The 17737-nt window shown below is 49.1% G+C and overlaps 1 protein-coding gene across 1 annotated transcript; it reads right to left on the bottom strand.

The window, feature by feature from the left end:
• Positions 1-14926: 14926 nt before the first annotated feature.
• On the bottom strand, positions 14927-15862 carry LOC104834120 (olfactory receptor 14C36-like). Its single transcript, XM_010571235.1, has one exon. The coding sequence runs from the start codon at positions 15860-15862 to the stop codon at positions 14927-14929; it is 936 nt and encodes a 311-aa protein (XP_010569537.1).
• Positions 15863-17737: the final 1875 nt, after the last annotated feature.

The following is a 17737-nucleotide window of genomic DNA, read 5'->3' as shown; positions in this document are numbered from 1 at the left end:
TTGCATGATCGGTGTTCCAAGCTCATATGTATCGATACTCACTGTGTCACTATTTCTTTGGGGGGTTTCAGAGAACAGATTGGAGCTAAAAAAGTTCTTGGCCCGGTTATGGCTTAGACCTTTACCTCCATCGGAGCCTGAACAAAACTACCACTAGTTTGGTCAAGGAGTCACAGAATCATAGAATGGTTTAAGTTGGAAGGGACCTTAAAGATCATCTCGTTCCACCCCCCCTGCCATGGGCAGGGACACCTTCCACTAGACCAGGTTGCTCAAAGCCCCATCCAGCCTGGCCTTGAACACACCCAGCGAGGATGGGGCATCCACAACCCCTCTGGGCAACCTGTTCCAGTGTCTCACCGATCTCATAGCAAAGATTTTTTTTCCTAATATCTAAACTAAATCTACCCTCTTTCAGTTTAAAAACATTACCCCATATCCTATCACTACACTCCCTGATAAAGAATCCCTCCCCATCTTTCCTTGAAGTACTGGAAGGCCTCTGTAAGGTCTCCCAGAGCCTTCTCCAGGCTGAACAACCCCAACTGTCCCAGCCTATCCTCATAGGAGAGGTGCTCCAGCCTCCTGATCATCTTCGTGGCTGTATTGGGTCTGGCTGAGATGGAGTTAATTCTCCCCACAGCAGCCCTCCTAGTGCTGTGCATCAGTAGCTAGAAAGGTGTTGATAACACACTAGTGTTTTGGCTACTGCTGAGCAGTGCTGGCACAGCATCAAGGCTGTCTCTCCAACATTTTTGCCCCCCCTCAACGGCAGGCTGGGGCTGGGCAAGACCTTGGCAGTGGACATAGCCAGGACAGCTGACCTAAACTAACCAAACAGATATTCCATACCATGTGGTCAGCTCATCTGTAAAAGCTCAGTAAAGGGAGATGGAAGGGGGGGGCATTCGTTATTTTACGTTTGTCTTCCGGAGCAACTGCTATGAGTACTGAAGCCCTGCTTCCTGGGAAGTGGCCAGACATCGCCTGCTGATGGGAAATAGAGAATAAAATCTTTTGTTTTCTTTTGCTTTTGCAGGCGACCTTTGCTTTTGCTTGATTAAACTGTCCTTATCTCGACCCACAAGCCTTTCATTATATTTTCTCTCCTCTCTCCAGCTGAGGAGGGGGCGGGATAGAGCGGCTTTGGTGGGCACCTGGCATCCAGCCAGGGTCAACCTACCACAGTCCTTTTGGACAGGATATGACAATGGCAGTTTTGCATTAAGTGTGCTATAGCTATAGTAGTTTTTAAGTGGCAAGCTCCTGTGCCGGTCAGGGAGTTTGTTGGCTGCTTTGCTTATCTCTATTTTGCTGAGCTTGGGAACATGGTAATACAAATAATGGCTATATGCTTTGCCCTGGAATTAATGTCCTTGCTGTGCCGGGGGAGCTATTTTGTGGGGAGGATGAAGGAACGTGAGAATGTGCTAATACAAACAATGGCTATGTGTTTTACCCTGGCACTGGTGGCCTTGCTGTGCTGGGGGAGCTATCTTGTGAAGGAGATGAGGGAATACATCTCCCTCTCCCTACGTGGCATTGATGTGAATGGTTCTACTGTGCAGGCTCCCGAGGTCCTTGTTCACCCTTACGTGAGCTGTTCAATACTACTAATTAATACTGGTCGCATATTATGGGTTTTGTGGAATCTGGTCTCATCCTGGTATAAGAGAAGACAACTTTTGGGTGAGGCAATACTGAAATGTGCCCTCAAGCAGCCGGTCCCTGGGTGGCAGGGTGTATAGAAGGAGTTGGGCAGATTCCTAGGATGGTTATCATCTCTCATAACCTGGGACTTCACACCCGAACAGTCAAGCAACCCTGGCAAACTGACATGCCACCTGATAGAGGGATGCCTTGCCTACCCCAGTGAAAACCAGCAGCTTCTCGCACTCTACTGGGGCCTGGCCTGTGCCTACCGAGCCACAGTTCAGTACTCAGAGGACTGTGGTTGATGCAGGGACCCAAATTGCATCTGAGGACACCATGCTTGAGATAGGGACCCAAACAACAACAACTACAGTAATTGCCCCAGTAGTGAAAAAGAAACAGTGGACAAGGAGATCAATGGGTCCATATCATCGATTAGTACGGGAAGAGGAAGAAGAGGAAAGGTTGGATCAAGAAGCCAGTCCTTCGATAAAGAATTTAGACAGGGAGTGGAAACTACCCTGTCCGTGACCTCCTCAGAACTTGGAGACATGCAAAAAAATTACAGCCGCCAGCCAGGTGAGCGGATTGCTGCCTGGCTGCTCCGATGCTGGGATGCTGACAGTCAGCAACTGGAAGGTAAGAAAGCCCAACAGCTGGGATCCCTTGCTAGAAACTGGGGAATTGAGAGAGGAATTGGGGAAAAGGCAGCAATTTGCAGTCTCTGGAGACAGCTCCTCTCAAGTGTGGGGGCAAGATATCCATTCAAGGAAGATCTTGTGAACTCCTCAGGAAAGTGGACTACTGCAGAGGAAGGCATCCAGTACCTGAGAGAGTTAGCAGTGCTGGAAGTCATCTACAGTGATCTAGATGATGATGAGGTCTCCAAAGATCCAGAGGATGTCCTGTGCACATGGGCCATGCGGAGGAAGGTGATTCAAGGTGCCCCAGCGTCATATTCTAACAGCTTGGCAGCAATGTATTGCCCAGGTATGGATACACCAACTGTGGAGAAAGTGTTGTCTTGGCTACAAAACTTTGAAGAAAATCCCTGTATCTCCTCATCCCTACAGGACAGTACGTTAGCTGTTAGGGACACTCCAAGAAATCAGTCCTCTCCTGCCCTGGTCAGAGAGAAAGGGAGCCGGCAGTGTATGCCGCATGGTGCACTCTCGTTCTTCCTGCGTGACCAAGGGGAGGACATGAAGAAGTGGGATGGTGAACCCACCTTTAAGCTGGAAGCCTGTGTACGTGAACCGAGAGGGAAGACAGCTGTTAAGAAGAGGTCACCCAAGAAGAAGGCTTTCAGCGTAGTTGCTGTAGAGACCCAAGAAAGCAATCAGTGATCTTCCAGGCATAGATGAACTGAAACCACCTCCACTGATTCTGGTGAGGGGATTTCTGGTCTGGCACCGCAAGGGTCAGACAGTGAATACTCTGATGAGGAACAGCAATAGATGATCCCTGCCTTCATCCAGGAGGAGGAAAGGGATGACTGGATATACCAGACTGTGTGGATTCAATGGCCTGGCACATCAGACCCACGGAAGTATAAGGCTTTGGTAGACACTGGTGCACAGTGTACACTGGTGCCATCAGGGTACAGGGGCACAGAACCCATCTGGATCTCTGGAGTGACAGGGTGATGCCAAGAATTGACTATACTGGAGGCTGAAGTGAGCTTAACAGGGGACAAGTGGGAAAAGCACCCCACTGTGACCGGTCCAGAGGCCCCTTGTATCCTTGGCATAGACTACCTCAAGAGAGGGTACTTCAAGGACCCAAAGGGGTACCAATGGGCTTTTGGTGTAGCCACTGTAAACACAGAGAAGATCAAACAGCTATCTACTCTGCCTGGCCTCTCGGAAGATCCCTTCATTGTGGAATTGCTGCGAGTTGAAGAACGGCAGGTGCCAGTCGCTACCAGGACAGTGCGCCAGCAGCAATATTGCACAAACCGACTCCCTGGCTCCCATCCATGAGCTGATTCATCAACTGGAGAGCCAAGGAGTCATCAGCAAGACTCACTCACCTTCTAATAGTCCCGTACGGTCGGTGCAGAAGTCTAATGAAGGGTGGAGGTTAACAGTAGACTATCGTGGCCTGAACAAAGAGACACCACCACTGAGTGCTGCTATACCAGACATGTTAGAGCTCCAGTATGAACTGGCATCAAAGGCAGCCACGTGGTATGCTACAACTGACATTGCCAATGCATTTTTCTCAATTCCTTTGGCAGCAGAGTGCAGGCCACATTTTGCTTTCATGTGGAGAGGTGTCCAATACACCTGGAATCGACTGCCCCAGGGGTGGAAGCACAGCCCTACCTATTGTCGTGGACTAATCCAAACTGCACTGGAACAGGGTGATGCCCCTGAACATCTATAACACATAGATGCCATCATCGTGTGGGGCAATGAGGCAGAAGAGGTGTTTGAGAAGGGAAAAACAGTAATTCAGATTCTTCTGAAAGCTCGTTTCGCCATAAAGAAAAGCAAGGCCAAGGGACCTGTGCAGAAGATTCAGTTCTTAGGAATAAAATGGCAGGATGGGCGCCATCATGTGCTTATGGATGTGGTCAACAAGATAGCAATGATGCCTCCACCAGCTAACAAGAAGGAAACACAAGCTTTCCTAGGCCTTGTGGGGTTCTGGAGAATGCATATTCCAGGTTATAGTCAGCTTGTGAGCCCTCTCTATCGAGTAACCTGAAAGGAGAACTATTTTGAGTGGGGCCTTGAGCAACAACAAGCCTTTGAGCTTATCAGAAAGGAAATAGCTCATGCAGTAGCTCTTGGGCCTGTCCGGACAGGACCAGATGTGCAAAAGGTACTCTACACTGCAGCTGGGGAGCATGGTCTCACCTGGAACCTCTGGCAGAAAACACCAGGAGAAACCCGAGGTTGACCGTTAGTGTTTTGGAGCCAGGGGTATTGAGGATCAGGAGCCTACTACACCCCCTGACTGAAAAAGAGATACTAGCAGCATGTTGGGGGCCCCAGAGCTGAATGCAGTACTCCAGCTGGGGTCTCATGAGAGTGGAGCAGAGGGGGAGAATCCCCTCCCTCAACCTGCTGGTCACGCTGCTTTTGAGGCAGCCCAGGATGCGATTTGCTTTCTGAACTGCAAGCGCACATTGAGTCGAGTGCATCCGTCACACTCCACCCTGTGACTACAGTCAATCCACTTTATCAATTGATAGAGTGGTAGTACGGTTACCTCTTGCCTTTATGTCATAAATACATGGCGTATTGCAGGTCAGTGGTAAGGGTACAATTATTCGGTAAATTGCTTAGCTTAAGTGTCACAATTAATGCTAATTATATACCATTTCACATACAGAATCAGTTGATTGCATATGGTTTGCATGTTGGATTGACGTAATTTGTTTCGTATTTCACTGAACTTTGACATACAGAATGATTATAAGCAATAAACACAATAAAGTCAAACCTAAGCATCCAAAGAAGAGCAACAAAGCTGGTGAAGGGTCTAGAGAACAAGTCTTATGAGGACTGGCTGACGGAACTGGGTTTTTATAGTCTGGAGAAGCGGAGGTTGAAGGGAGACCTTATCGCTCTCTACAACCACCTGAAAGGAAGTGGGGGTTGGTCTCTTCTCCCAAGTGACAAGTGATAAGATGCGAGGAAATAGCCTCAAGTTGCACCAGGGGAGGTTTAGATTGGATATTAAGAAAAATTTATTCACTGGAAGTGTGTCAAGCACTGGAACACGCTGCCCAGGGAAGGGTTGAGTCACCGTCCCTGGAGGTATTTAGAAGATGTGTAGAGGTGGCATCTGGGGACATGGTTTAGTGGTGGACTTGGCAGTGTTACGTTAATGGTTGAACATGATGATCTTCAGGGTCTTTTCCAACCTCAATGATGCTATGATTCTGCAATTCTAACAAAACTCTAACTGGATGTAAAATGAAATTCAAAGGTCCAGTTGCTGTTGGTGACCATCCAAGGAGGGTTTCCCACCACTGATGTTCTCTGTCTTTCTTCACTCCTTCCAGGATGCAGTGTATCCTCTCTGCATCACGATGGATGGTAGTCAGGGTTCTCTGTCCGTTGTTCCAAATTTGTTTTAGCAAATGACACAAGTCATCATGCTGCAACAGCTTTCTTACCAATGTGAGATTCATTCCAATGGGGGTAGGCAATAAATCTTGATACAACGTGTAGTTAGATGGCAGCAATTGGTGGGACGTGACAGGAGGTGGGTAGTTAAAGTTGCATCCCATAATTTCAGCAAAACTACAAATATGGGTATTTGAGCGATTGCGTATGCCTACAGTGGTGTTGTCTATAAATATGGAATCACAAAGGATTCTCATACAAGCACATCCGTTTCCAACATACACGAGTATGGTTTCAGGGGTTTCATCAGGATGTATTTCAAAATGACAAATAATTTGTTCAGTGTCAAGACAAGTGTCTTGGGTCTTAATGGTATTACTTTCACAGATAAATCCCTGTTGTTCCCATACAACACATGCATCAACATCAATGGTTTGCCATTTGTTCCCGTTTTGTTGGGCCCATACTCTGTGTTCTAAGGGATAGAGTACAGTTCCATGGTGATTTCATCCCAGTGCAATGATTGTGTATATGGTCTACAGCGAAGCATTGTGTATTGCTAAAACAAAAGCTGTGGCTTTACTGTTGGTGGGATCATAAATGAAATTAACCAAATACCAGCAATATTGGAAATCCTTTTCACATTGGGTTGCATTATCCCAAATTACCTTTTGAATCTCAGTGGGCAAGGTGTCCTCATCGCCTTCCCTTGTAATTGCTGCTACGGTAGTTTGCACCTGTAACTGAGCTTGGGTGCAGCTAAGAGCTGGAGAGACATTATTCTGGGAAATGCCAAATGCATCTACAATTAGTTGGTGGTCTTTCTCATTAATTCTTTCCCACTTAGGCAACGTATCAGCTAAAAGCCATTGACTAGTTCCCAGTGCCATCAAAGATCATAATGGGTGTTCTGGTTTATGCAAATCACTTGTTGCCAAGCTTACTTTGTTTGCTAAAAATTCAGCTAAAAATTCAGCGTCTGTGGTGCTTAGTACTCCTTGTCCTGTCCAAGGGATGCCAGTCACATCTCTCCTTGATGATTTTTGGGAGGTGAGGGTTCCCCCATGCAACCATGCTAACCAGCCTGTATAAGATGTATTGAGGAATGGTGAGCAGGTATGTTTAATTGCAGAGATATTAACCTGCACTGATAGTTCCACTTGTTTGAGGGACCCTGGTGGATTAAATAGCACTTGTTGCTGGCCTGTATATTTGATGGCATAGGCTCCACCTTTAGAAGTCAGTGGGTATGTAGTTTGGTCGGTTGTGGGAGTAGATTGATAGTCAGTAGGGGTAGCTGTTGGAGTAGTGTGAGGTCTGGTAATAGGTGTTAGCATGATCTTTAAGGATAGTCCATTTCCATTATTTTTCCCTGTATCTGCCCGCAGGGATACTGCTTCCACAGTTGTGTCACTAAAAAAGAAGCTAACCATACAATAGGGGCGTGAGAAGTGGTTTGCTCTGCTTTTTGATCAAGCTTGATTTGTCCTTTTGATGACCACATAGGTATTTCCCTTTAAATAATTTGTTACGTTACATTCAATAGAGATCTGTCACCTGGTGTAGCAGAAATAAGGTGACTTTTATTTGCTTTTACTATTATGTGATTACTAGTGATTGTCATAGTAAGATTTTGTGCTGGCTTTTCCCAATATTCCTGTATTCGCATCAAATGGAAACATGTATGGTGCAGAGTATATTACAGTTACCATATTGAGCAGCACAAATAAAGGAGGTGAGGGTCTCCACCCCATGTGTCAAGCTTGTTGATATATAAGCTGAATTTGGTCCATGCTGGCGATGCTTGCTCCTGCGAGAAGGATAAGCAATCCTCCAGTGGTTGACCCAATCTCCAGGGGAGGCGTGCTGTGTGGTATCACTCCCGGTATCGTTCCTGGAAAGAGAAAACAGCACAAGTCTTGGTGGGGTTTTTCTGGACTGGTTACCCCTTCTAGTTGGTGGCTAGGATGTATCCACCTGGTGCTAATACCATGTTTAGCTCCACTGTTGTCTTCTGCTTCCTAGGCCGGAGGGCTGTAGGGTTTTGTTGGTGTCAGTGGAACAGTGCCAATTTGTGGTAAATCTACCATAACAGGTTGCTGTGCTTGAAGGCCAGCAGGGTGTATCTTTTCATCTGATGGGGTGCTCCGTGGGATGTTGATGGAAAGAATGCACGAGTCACTGGGCTCCTTGTTAGACTGTATTGATTATTTAATTGGTGAATCACTTTAGGCAATCAGGTATCCCAGTGTTGTCCCACAAGTGGGGTTCAGTACCCAGTGTGCAATAAGCCAATCTTACACACAGAGCCGAGATATTTCTTTATTTCATGTCTGCGCAGAGATAGGTGCCAGGTTGTAACTCCACAAAGCTAGCACACCACACCAAAGAAAATGTATTTATTCTGTTACATGATTAGTAAAAACCTGCCTAAATTTACATTCATTGGTTAGTAGTCACCATCTCATCCACTATTGCCCGGTTATATTTAAATTAACCTCGCTTGCCATGTAAATTAGCACACATTCTCCTTGCAGTCGTGGGGTGCAAGTTCTTCCAGCCTTGAATTGAGTTGGTGGTCATGATCTCCCCCTGCCGCCTTTCCCTTTCCCTTAGTTCATGCTTCTTTGGCAATCATCCGGCCTTCGGTGCCTTCTGGAGCAGGATGTTTCCTTTTATCAGTCTTTAGTTCCTTCTTCAAGGGCATAGTCGGCAGCAAAGCACGCATTGTTTATACAAAGTAATCAGGCTTGCATAGTGAAGCTATTGAGTACTGGTCCTCCTTAAAGGTCAACTCATCATCATCATGTTTAGCCCTAAATTGAGCAGTATCACCACGACTAGGCCGTAGCTCAAACATATGACTGCACCAGTGGGGCTCATGTGGTTTAAGGCTTCTTTTTAATAGTCCATTTACTTGCTCTTTCTACTATCCCATTTTATTGAGGGTAGTAGAGGGTAAGGAATACCCATTAAATTTCCTCCTGCTTTGCCCATTCCTGCACTTCCTTGCTGGAAAAATGTGAGCCATTGTCACTTTGGATGACATCGGGGGTTGGTAGGCCTGAAAACCAAGAGGATAATCCTCTAACGGTGCTCTGACCATTAACCTTCTGACATTTAGTTGCCATAATTAGGCCTGAGATGACCTCTACTCCTGTGAGAATGTACCCATATCCCGAGGAGGGTTTAGAGGGTCCAATGTAATCAATTTGACATGTTGACCATAGGGGTTTTCCTTTGTTAATGTGTAGGGGTGGTGTTTTAGAAGGGTGATCCGTTTGCAATTTCAATTTACATTGGGAGAATTCTGTAAGGATGGTGTTGCGGTTTAACCCCAGCCAGCAACTAAGCACCACGCAGCCGCTTGCTCACTCCTCCCCGGTGGGATGAGGGAGAGAATTGGAAGCGTAAAAGTGAGAAAAATCATGGGCTGAGATGAAGACAGTTTAATAGGTAAAGCAGAAGTTGTGCACACAAGCAAAGCAAGACAAGGAATTCATTCACCACTTCCCATGGGCAGGCAGGTGTTCAGCCATCTCCAGGAAAGCAGGGCTCCATCACATGTAATGGTGACTTGGGAAGACAAACGCCATCACTCCAAACATCTCCTTGTCCTTCTTTCTCCCCCCTTCTTATATGCTGAGCACGACATCATATGGTATGGAATATCCCTTTGGTCAGTTGGGGTCAGCTGTCCCGGCTGTGTCTCATCCTAACTTTTTGTGCCCCCCGCAGCCCACTCGCTGGTGGGGTGGTACGAGAAGCAGAAAAGGCCTTGGCTCTGTGTAAGCACTGCTCAGCAATAGCGAAAACATCTTGGCATTATCAAGACTGTTTTCAGCCCAAATCCAAAACGTAGTCTCGTACTAGCTACTGTGAAGACAATTAATTCTACCCCAGTCAAAACCAGCACAGATGGTTTCACATGTTTTCCTATTTAGAGGCCAACCTCAGCTTTGGGCTGCAAAATAAAGTGATTCTCAGCCTGTGAGGCCTAATTTCTGATGCAGCCATTCTCCCAGTTGGTACCATTCAGGATCTGGCGTACCTCCTGTTTTTATTCCCCTAATTCTGGCTAACTCATCCACTTTTTGGTTCCGTTTTGTGGCTGGTTGATCATTGTTTACATGGGCTTTTACCCACCCTAGTTTAAATGGCACTTGTCTCCCTGTATCTAACAGTCATTGCCAGTCTTCAGTTATCCAAACTGGGGATCTACTAAATTCCCAGTTTGGGGCTTCCCATTGACAGAGCCCTTGTGTGGCACCTGGCACGGTAGTTGACATAGATAACCTTTGCTGCGTTTTGTGCTGCTAGAACAACTGCCCTTAATTCTCCTACTTGTGCACTACCTTCACCTTCTTCTATTACTTATTTCTAATGTGGTGGCTTTATACCACCACCTACTGTTTACCCTCTTTGCTGATGCATCAGTGTCCTGGTTTTGGCTGGGATAGATTTTCTTTCTAGTAGCTGGTATAGTGCTATGTTTTGGGTTCAGTATGAGAAGAATGTTGATAACACACTGATGTTTTCACTTGTTGATAAGTAGTGTTTAGTCTAAGGTCAAGGATTTTCCAGCTTCTCACGCCCAGGCAGCAAGAAGGCCGGAGGGGACACAGCCAGGGCAGCTGACCCAAACTGGCCAAAGGAATATTCCATACCATGTAACATCATGCCTAGCATATAAACTGGGAGGAGTTGGCTGGGGGGGTGGATCGCTGCTCAGGAACTAACCGGGCATCGGTCGGCGAGCGGTGAGCAATTGCATTGTGCATCACTTGTTTTGTATATTCCAATTCTATTATTATTATTATCATCATTATCATTTTATTATTGTTATTATTATCATTATTATTTTCTTCCTTTCTGTCCTATTAAACCGTTCTTATCTCAACCCACGAGTTTTACTTTTTCTTCCCAATCCTCTCCCCCATCCCACTGGGTGGGGGGAAGTGAGCGAGCGGCTGCGTCGTGCTTAGTTGCTGGCTGGGCTTAAACCACGACACTACATTAGGGGGTAAAACAAGCCCGTACATGAAGGCAGGGTTGGACCTGAAGTGGGTGAGGAGCAACCTTGAGGAGACGGGCCTGGGCATTATGAGGGATGCCATACAGGGCAGTGGTGCTAAACATGAGTATGGCCATGTGCATACTGGTCTGCACTGGGAGGAGCGTGGCCACCCAGGCAAGGGGAGTTGTCACCCCCCTCCCTGCCCCCGACTGAGCACTGGTGTGGCCACATCTGGAATAGTGTGTCCCAGTGTGGGGGTCCCTGTTCTGGAGGAGTGGGGAGGAACTGGAGTGGGCGCATAGGAGGTCTGCCAAGATGGGATTAGGGACCATGTGTGGAAAGGCTGAGGCGTGGGGGCTTCATTGGCCTGGTGAAGTGGAGGCTCAGGCAAGTACAGCAGTAACTTGAGAAAGCTTGACAGTTAGTTTCAGAGTTGAGTGCGTGATATTTGGTAATGGGAGACAGCACGAGAAAGGAAAACCACAAGTAACTGCAGGTTTGGATGGCCAGATGGACATGAGGAGGAAGAAATGTCATTTGAAGGGTAGTGCTTTGATGCAACAGGTCACTCAGAGGGAGTCTGGGTTAGCCCATGATTTTGTGTTTGGAGGGACAGCCAGTGAGGATGGAGAGGTGTCAGTAAAGGCACGGACATGCTGGGGTGAGAACAAGGTGGGGAAGTGTGCCAGATGTCTACAGCCTGCAGGGAAAGAGGCACAGGCATGGGACAGTGTATGGCAGCCTATGGTGGAGATGGCCAAGGGTGCCTGCAATGCTGACAGGCCCTGACAGAGCTGAGGTCTTTGTCCCCTTGGCTATGGCTGATATCTCTGCCACCAAGGCCTAAGAGGAGACCCATTGTCCTCATGGCACTGAGGTTACGTTGCCTCCTTGCACCTCCGCGGGCAGGCCGGGAGGTGTCGTACTGTTGTCCTTCACTTGGCATCACACCCCCTCACAGCCCATGAAGAGCCCTGAGCCATGCGTGATGGACAGGATCTCTCTTCTGAGGGGCTGGGGTCAGGGCTTGGCATTTGGCTTGACAAAACACACCAAGACTTTACTCAGCATCAGAGCCACCAGCACTTTGCCTTTGCCTGCCTGTCATCACTGCATCCAGTTTCCTGCTCTAACGAGTCCATGGGGAGGCTGTGTTGGTAATGGCCCTCAGTGGGGCTCATTAATACTCCAAGAAACTTCAGCACTTTCTTCTGACTTTGCTCCTTGAGCATCTTGTGCAATCTCCTCTCAGCATTGCAGATCCATGGACTCAGCACCAAAACCATCATGGGGCTCATTACAAGGCAGAATCCCTCAGGTGCCTTGTCTCTTCCCATAGTTTTCTTCAAGTCTTCAAGACTTGTACAGCTAATTGGAGAGGTTTCAGGATGGTAGTTAAAGAGGAAGAGTTCAAGGAGCTTTTAAGATAAAAGGCTTTTTACTTTTAAAGGTAATTTTTTGTTGGGTTTTTTTGTTTACAGAAGAAGTGATAGCAGCATTCTCCAATTGATATTGATCCAGAGGGTCACCTAAGCAGATATGGGCAGGTAGCAAAAGCAATCCCTTGAGGCCAGACACTCTATGGACAGCCTTGCTCATCACCTCCCCAACCCCAGCGTTTTTCTGTTTGGACCTCTGGGCTTTGCACCACTTGTCCTTGCATCAGACCTCTTCACTGAAGTCTGCAGCTGGATGTTACAGCTCCTTGGCACCAATTCCCACCTGCTTTCCTCAGAGAACTGGCTGCACACAGGCATGGGAGGACTTGTCCTCATTGCCAAAACCCAAAAGTTACACATGATGCAATTTAATAAGCTTTAAAACGCTCTCCTCAACTGTATGCCAAGTCCAGGCTGCAAGTCCAAGAGCTAGGAAAGGATAGATATAAACATAATTAAGGAGTTGACTCAAGAGTTGATTCAGCTTCTCAGAGATGGAGCAAGTTTCTAACTCCCTGAAGCTCAAAGCAGCAACCAGATAGTTTGGAGGTATCTGAATGATCAAAGAGCAAGGGGAGGGGGAAATCTGGAGAGATACAAGGGTGTGCATCCATATAGTCTGCTGAAAAGATGCCTTTAGACATGGTCATTTGATCAGGAGAGGTGGGAACACCTGAAAGGCGAGGGAGATTAAACACACAGTGTAATAGAGTAGTGGTAATGCAAGTGCAGAAGGAGATCAATATTTCTTCTCCCATGATTAACGCACTTCCCGGAAATCCCCTTTCTGGCATGGTGGGAAAACATTGCCATTTTATTAAAAGTCCTCAGGTGTTTCAGCCTGAGCTTGAACCAGCTGGATTTCGAAAACCTCCCAGGACAGAGACTGCATGGCCTATCTGGCTGACCTGTTCCAACAGCTGATTGAGCTGATGGTGAAAATTTTTTCCTTATGTCTAGGCTGAACCTCTCCTCTTCCACCTTCCACCCATGTTTTTGTCCTCCCACAATGCACCATCACGAAGAGCCTGGCTCTTTATTCTCTGTGACCTCCTCACAGGTAAGGCAGGCTGTGATGAGGTCTCCCTCAGCCTCCCTTGGCCTCTTGGCCACTTGGCTTCTGCTCACAGGACCCCCCACCTGGGGGCCATTCACTGAACCCGCTCCAGCTTGCCAACATCTTTCCCGTATTGGGGATCTGAAATATGGATGCAGTAACCTGGATAATCCCTCCCCTTGATCTCCTGGCCATGTTCCTGGTCATACAGCCGAGGACGCTGTTGGGCTGCCTTGCTTCAGGGAACACAGCTGCCTCCTGTCCAGATCGCTGACCACCAAGACCTTCTCCACAGAGCTGCTCCCCTGCCAGGATGCTCCCAGCCTGTGCCATTGCCAGGGTTAGTGCATTGCAGGGGCAGAAACCAGCATTTGTCCTTGTGGGGTTTCACGAGGTTCCTGCCAATACATGCTCTCCTCCTCCTTGAACCCTCTCCCTAACACAGGGTAGGGTCCTGGCGAGCTTTTCATTAATGATGAAGGCAAAGAAGGCATTGAGTCCCTCAGCCTCATCTGTGTCTGCTGTTACTAAATCACCCTCCCCATTCAGCAGCAGCCCTGCATTTTCCTTGTTCAGCCTTGGTCTCCAAGGAGTGATCAAAGCTCGCTGTTTTCCTCTCGACTTTCCTTGCAACCAACTGCAGGTAAGCTTTGCCTGTGCCAAAATCATACCTGCACAACGAAGGCAATGCACACGAATTCCTTGTTTGTACCTGTCTTTGCTGTCACCCTCTGGATGCTGCTTTGTGGCCCCGTCATCACCCTGTCCCTTGGATGGCCAAGCAACGGAGCTGCAAATATTGTTCCAGACCAGCCCAGTCTCTCCTGTGCCTGCATGTCTCGGCTCCCATCCACGAGCCCTGGCTGTGCACCACAACCCCCTGGTGTGAATCCTCACCCTGCATGGTCACACAGCTCAGCTAACTTTGGTGGTGTCCTCTCCCAACTTTCCAGCCCGGCCCAGTCCCTTCTTGGCTCTTCTCATCTTGCCAGCAAAAGAGCAGCCTGCCCCAAGCTGGTGCATGCAGAAGTAGGTTTCTCCTCGTCATTTATTCCCCCTGGAAGCACAGAGTTGCTCCTCTGCTCTTCCCCAGGGACACCCCTGTCCCAGAGAGCCTTTCCCCATGGGAGTGTGTCCGTGCTGGCCTGGCCGTCCCCTCCTGCCCCCTCCTTGTGCTCCCCGCAGAGCCCTGAGCCGGTGGTGCTGCCCTGCAGACTGAGAGGGCTGTGGTGCCCAAAAGCCATGGGGAGACAGTCCCAGGGAGATCCCTTCTGATCATTCACCATCTCCACGGGAACTGGTCACACAGCCCAGGCCTCCTTCCCCAACACATCGCCCCATGCCCTCCTCCCCGGAGCCCATGGAGAACCCAAGCACCACACCATGGCCTTGTAGGGGCAATCTCTTCAGCCTGTTTTTGACTTCAGCTTTGGAAGAAGAGCCCAACCTCCAGACACTGGCACTGAGCCTTTTATTACAGAGATGCGACGCAGGAGACCAGCTGTAACATCATGCCAGAGACATGTACAAAGGTCTCTGAGTCGGACAGACTGGGTTCATGTCACTGGAGAAGTGGAGTAGATGCAGACATTCCTGGACAAACATGATTATCACAAACCAAATCCCCAAAGCAGAGGAGGAACAGTTCCTGAGATGAACTGGAAAATACTTGTAAAGGTTATTGCTGCTGAAAGACAAGTGATTGAATCAGCTTCTTCAGCGTGTCTTTGAGCTCCTGGTTCCTCATGCTGTAGATGAGGGGGTTCATTGTTGGGGGCACCACCGTGTACACAACTGCCATGACCAGATTCAAAGATGGTGAAGAGATGGAGGGGGGCTTCAGGTTGGAAAACATACCAGTGCTGAGAAATAGAGAGACCACGGCCAGGTGAGGCAGGCACGTGGAAAAGGCTTTGTGGCGTCCCTGCTCAGAGGGGATCCTCAGCACAGCCCTGAAGATCTGCACATAGGACAGCACAATGAAAACAAAACAGCCCCAAAATACGAGAGCACTAACCCCAAGAAGCCCAACTTCCCTGAGGTAGGAGTTTGAGCAGGAGAGCTTGAGGATCTGGGGAAGTTCACAGAAGAACTGGTTCACAGCATTGCCTTGGCAGAGCGGCAGTGAAAATGTATTGGCAGTGTGCAGCACGGCATAGAGGAACCCACTGCCCCAGGCAGCTGCTGCCATGTTGGCACAAGCTCTGCTGCCCAGGAGGGTCCCGTAGTGCAGGGGTTTGCAGATGGCAACATAGCGGTCATAGGCCATGAGGGTGAGAAGAAAATACTCCACTGACATCAAGAAGAGAAAGAAAAAGACCTGAGCAGTGCATCCTGCATAGGAAATACCCCTGGTGTCCCAGAGGGAGTTGGCCATGAATTTGGGGACAGTGGTGGAGATGGAACCCAGGTCAAGGAGGGAGAGGTTGAGGAGGAAGAAGTACATGGGGGTGTGGAGGTGGTGGTCGCAGGCTACAGCGATGATGATGAGGCCATTGCCCAGGAGGGCAGCCAGGTAGATGCCCAGGAAGAGCCAGAAGTGCAAGAGCTGCAGCTCCCACATGTCTGCGAATGCCAGGAGGAGGAACTGGGTGATGGAGCTGCTGTTGGGCATTTGCTGCCTCAGGGCACTGCTCAAGAGGGAAAAGGCAGTGAGAAAGTTAGAGAAGACTTCTCTGAGCAAAACAGAAGGAATTTCTCATGGATTCTCCCCCTGCTACACACACCCTCTTTTCCTTTTCCAGGAGACCTACCTTCAGCTCCGTGGTTGGAGCTTTGGTTGCTGCTGGCTGACTGTGCCGTGAGGAGCAGAGCTTCCGCTGACAGAATGCCCAGAAGTCAGCCCTGCTCTGCAACAGCGGGTTCATAGAAATGGTAGGGGTGGGAGAGATTGCCCTCATATGCTTCTCTGAAAAGCTACCAAGCAGTGCTGAGAGCAGAGGGATCCACTGCAGACCATTAAATGTCTCACCTCTTCTCAAGGTCTCAGCACCCCACTTCTAGCCAAGGACACACGTGGCTCATTTCACCGACCCAACAGCATTTCTTCAGTCATAGCATCTCTGTGCTTCTCCATGGGGCTTTCAGATAACACAAAGGTGTTATTGGGCAGACTTGCACCCTGGAGGGCAGCTTGCAGCTTGGAAGGACCCCTCAAGGAGATAGCCAAGTGCCCTAGCGATGGTATCTCATTAAGGGATGACATCAACATTGGTTGGCAGCTGCTCTCAGCCTCTGTGCTCTTCAGAGGGAAATGGGCGAGATGCTGGAGAGCTGCGCCACGGCTCTGCTTCAGCTCTGGCTGCAGAGGAAGCGGTTCATGGTTCGGACCCCACAGCCCCGAGGGCAGAGGCTTTGCTGGGTGGGAGAGAGGCAAGGGTCTTGCTCAGAGGAAGGGATCCGCATTGGAGGGGATGATACGGAGTTTTCTGAATTCTCCCTCCCATAACATTTCTGGTTTTAGTTTCCTCTCATTCTCTGATCATATCCCTGCTGCCTGGAGATTTTCCTACAGGGAGATGTTTCCCTGTCCCATGCCTTTGCCCTGTCAGGGCTCAGAGCTCCCATCCCAGCCTCTGTGCACTTGTCTTTGCTCCAAGAAACCTGCCTGTTTGCAGGGCACTGGCTGGGCACATGTTCATGCTTGCAGGTGGAAAAGGGCAGGTCAGAACAAACCTGATGGGTCCAGCAAAGCTGATGCTGGTGCTGTCCATAGGCAGAGGAGTGGCTGAAGGCACTTCAGGAGGCTCCTAGCAGATCTACTGATCACTCAAAGTTACAGTCCAGGAGTGTCAGTGACCTGTTCAAACCTAAGAGTTCCTTTTCCATTTCTTCCTCTCCCCCCACCTCGCAACCATAGGAAACTAAAAAAACCCCTAACCATTTAAAGCTCTTTAACTTTACAGTAATCCCTGCTTTGACTTTCCTGTCAAAAAGTCCCCCAGGAAATGTCCTGGAGTGATGTGGAGCCCCGAGCAGCCCTGGCCCACGCAGCACCCTCCCAACAGCAGAAGGAGCCTGCCCTGCCGGGGGTTGCTCCTTCCACCCACAGCTTCTCCCCAGAGTGCCGTGGGGAGCAGAGCCCCGGCACACAGAGCCCTGGGGTGCAGGGACCCTGCTCTGAAGGACAGCCCTGGGCACCCCTGGGTGCACGCCCGGCTTCACAGCCCTGCAGTCAACCCCGGGAAAAGGGACCTGTGATGCCCTGTCCCTCAGAGGGTGCAGCGGGGAAGCCCTGCTCTGCACCACATCCTTCTCCACGCGAAAGAAACCCTGAGAGCCACCCTGCCAGATCCTATCTGCTCTGGGATGTGCCAGCTCTAGGAGATCCCTCCGGGAAACTCGGGGACATTGCCCTGCAGCCAGAGACTTACTGGGTTATGAGCTGTGATGATTTCTTCCCCAGCGAGCTCTCAGCATCCTCCCACTCCACACTGCCTGTAACCTCTCTCCTGCTTCTCGCCTCTCCTCTTGCTGCCTGCAGGCAGTG

This window comes from Haliaeetus leucocephalus, unplaced genomic scaffold (genome assembly GCF_000737465.1).
Source record: "Haliaeetus leucocephalus isolate CR32 unplaced genomic scaffold, Haliaeetus_leucocephalus-4.0 Scaffold312, whole genome shotgun sequence".
Taxonomy (NCBI): domain Eukaryota; kingdom Metazoa; phylum Chordata; class Aves; order Accipitriformes; family Accipitridae; genus Haliaeetus; species Haliaeetus leucocephalus.
The sequence above is the reverse complement of the archived record's forward strand: the minus strand, read 5'-3'. Positions and strand labels throughout refer to the sequence as shown.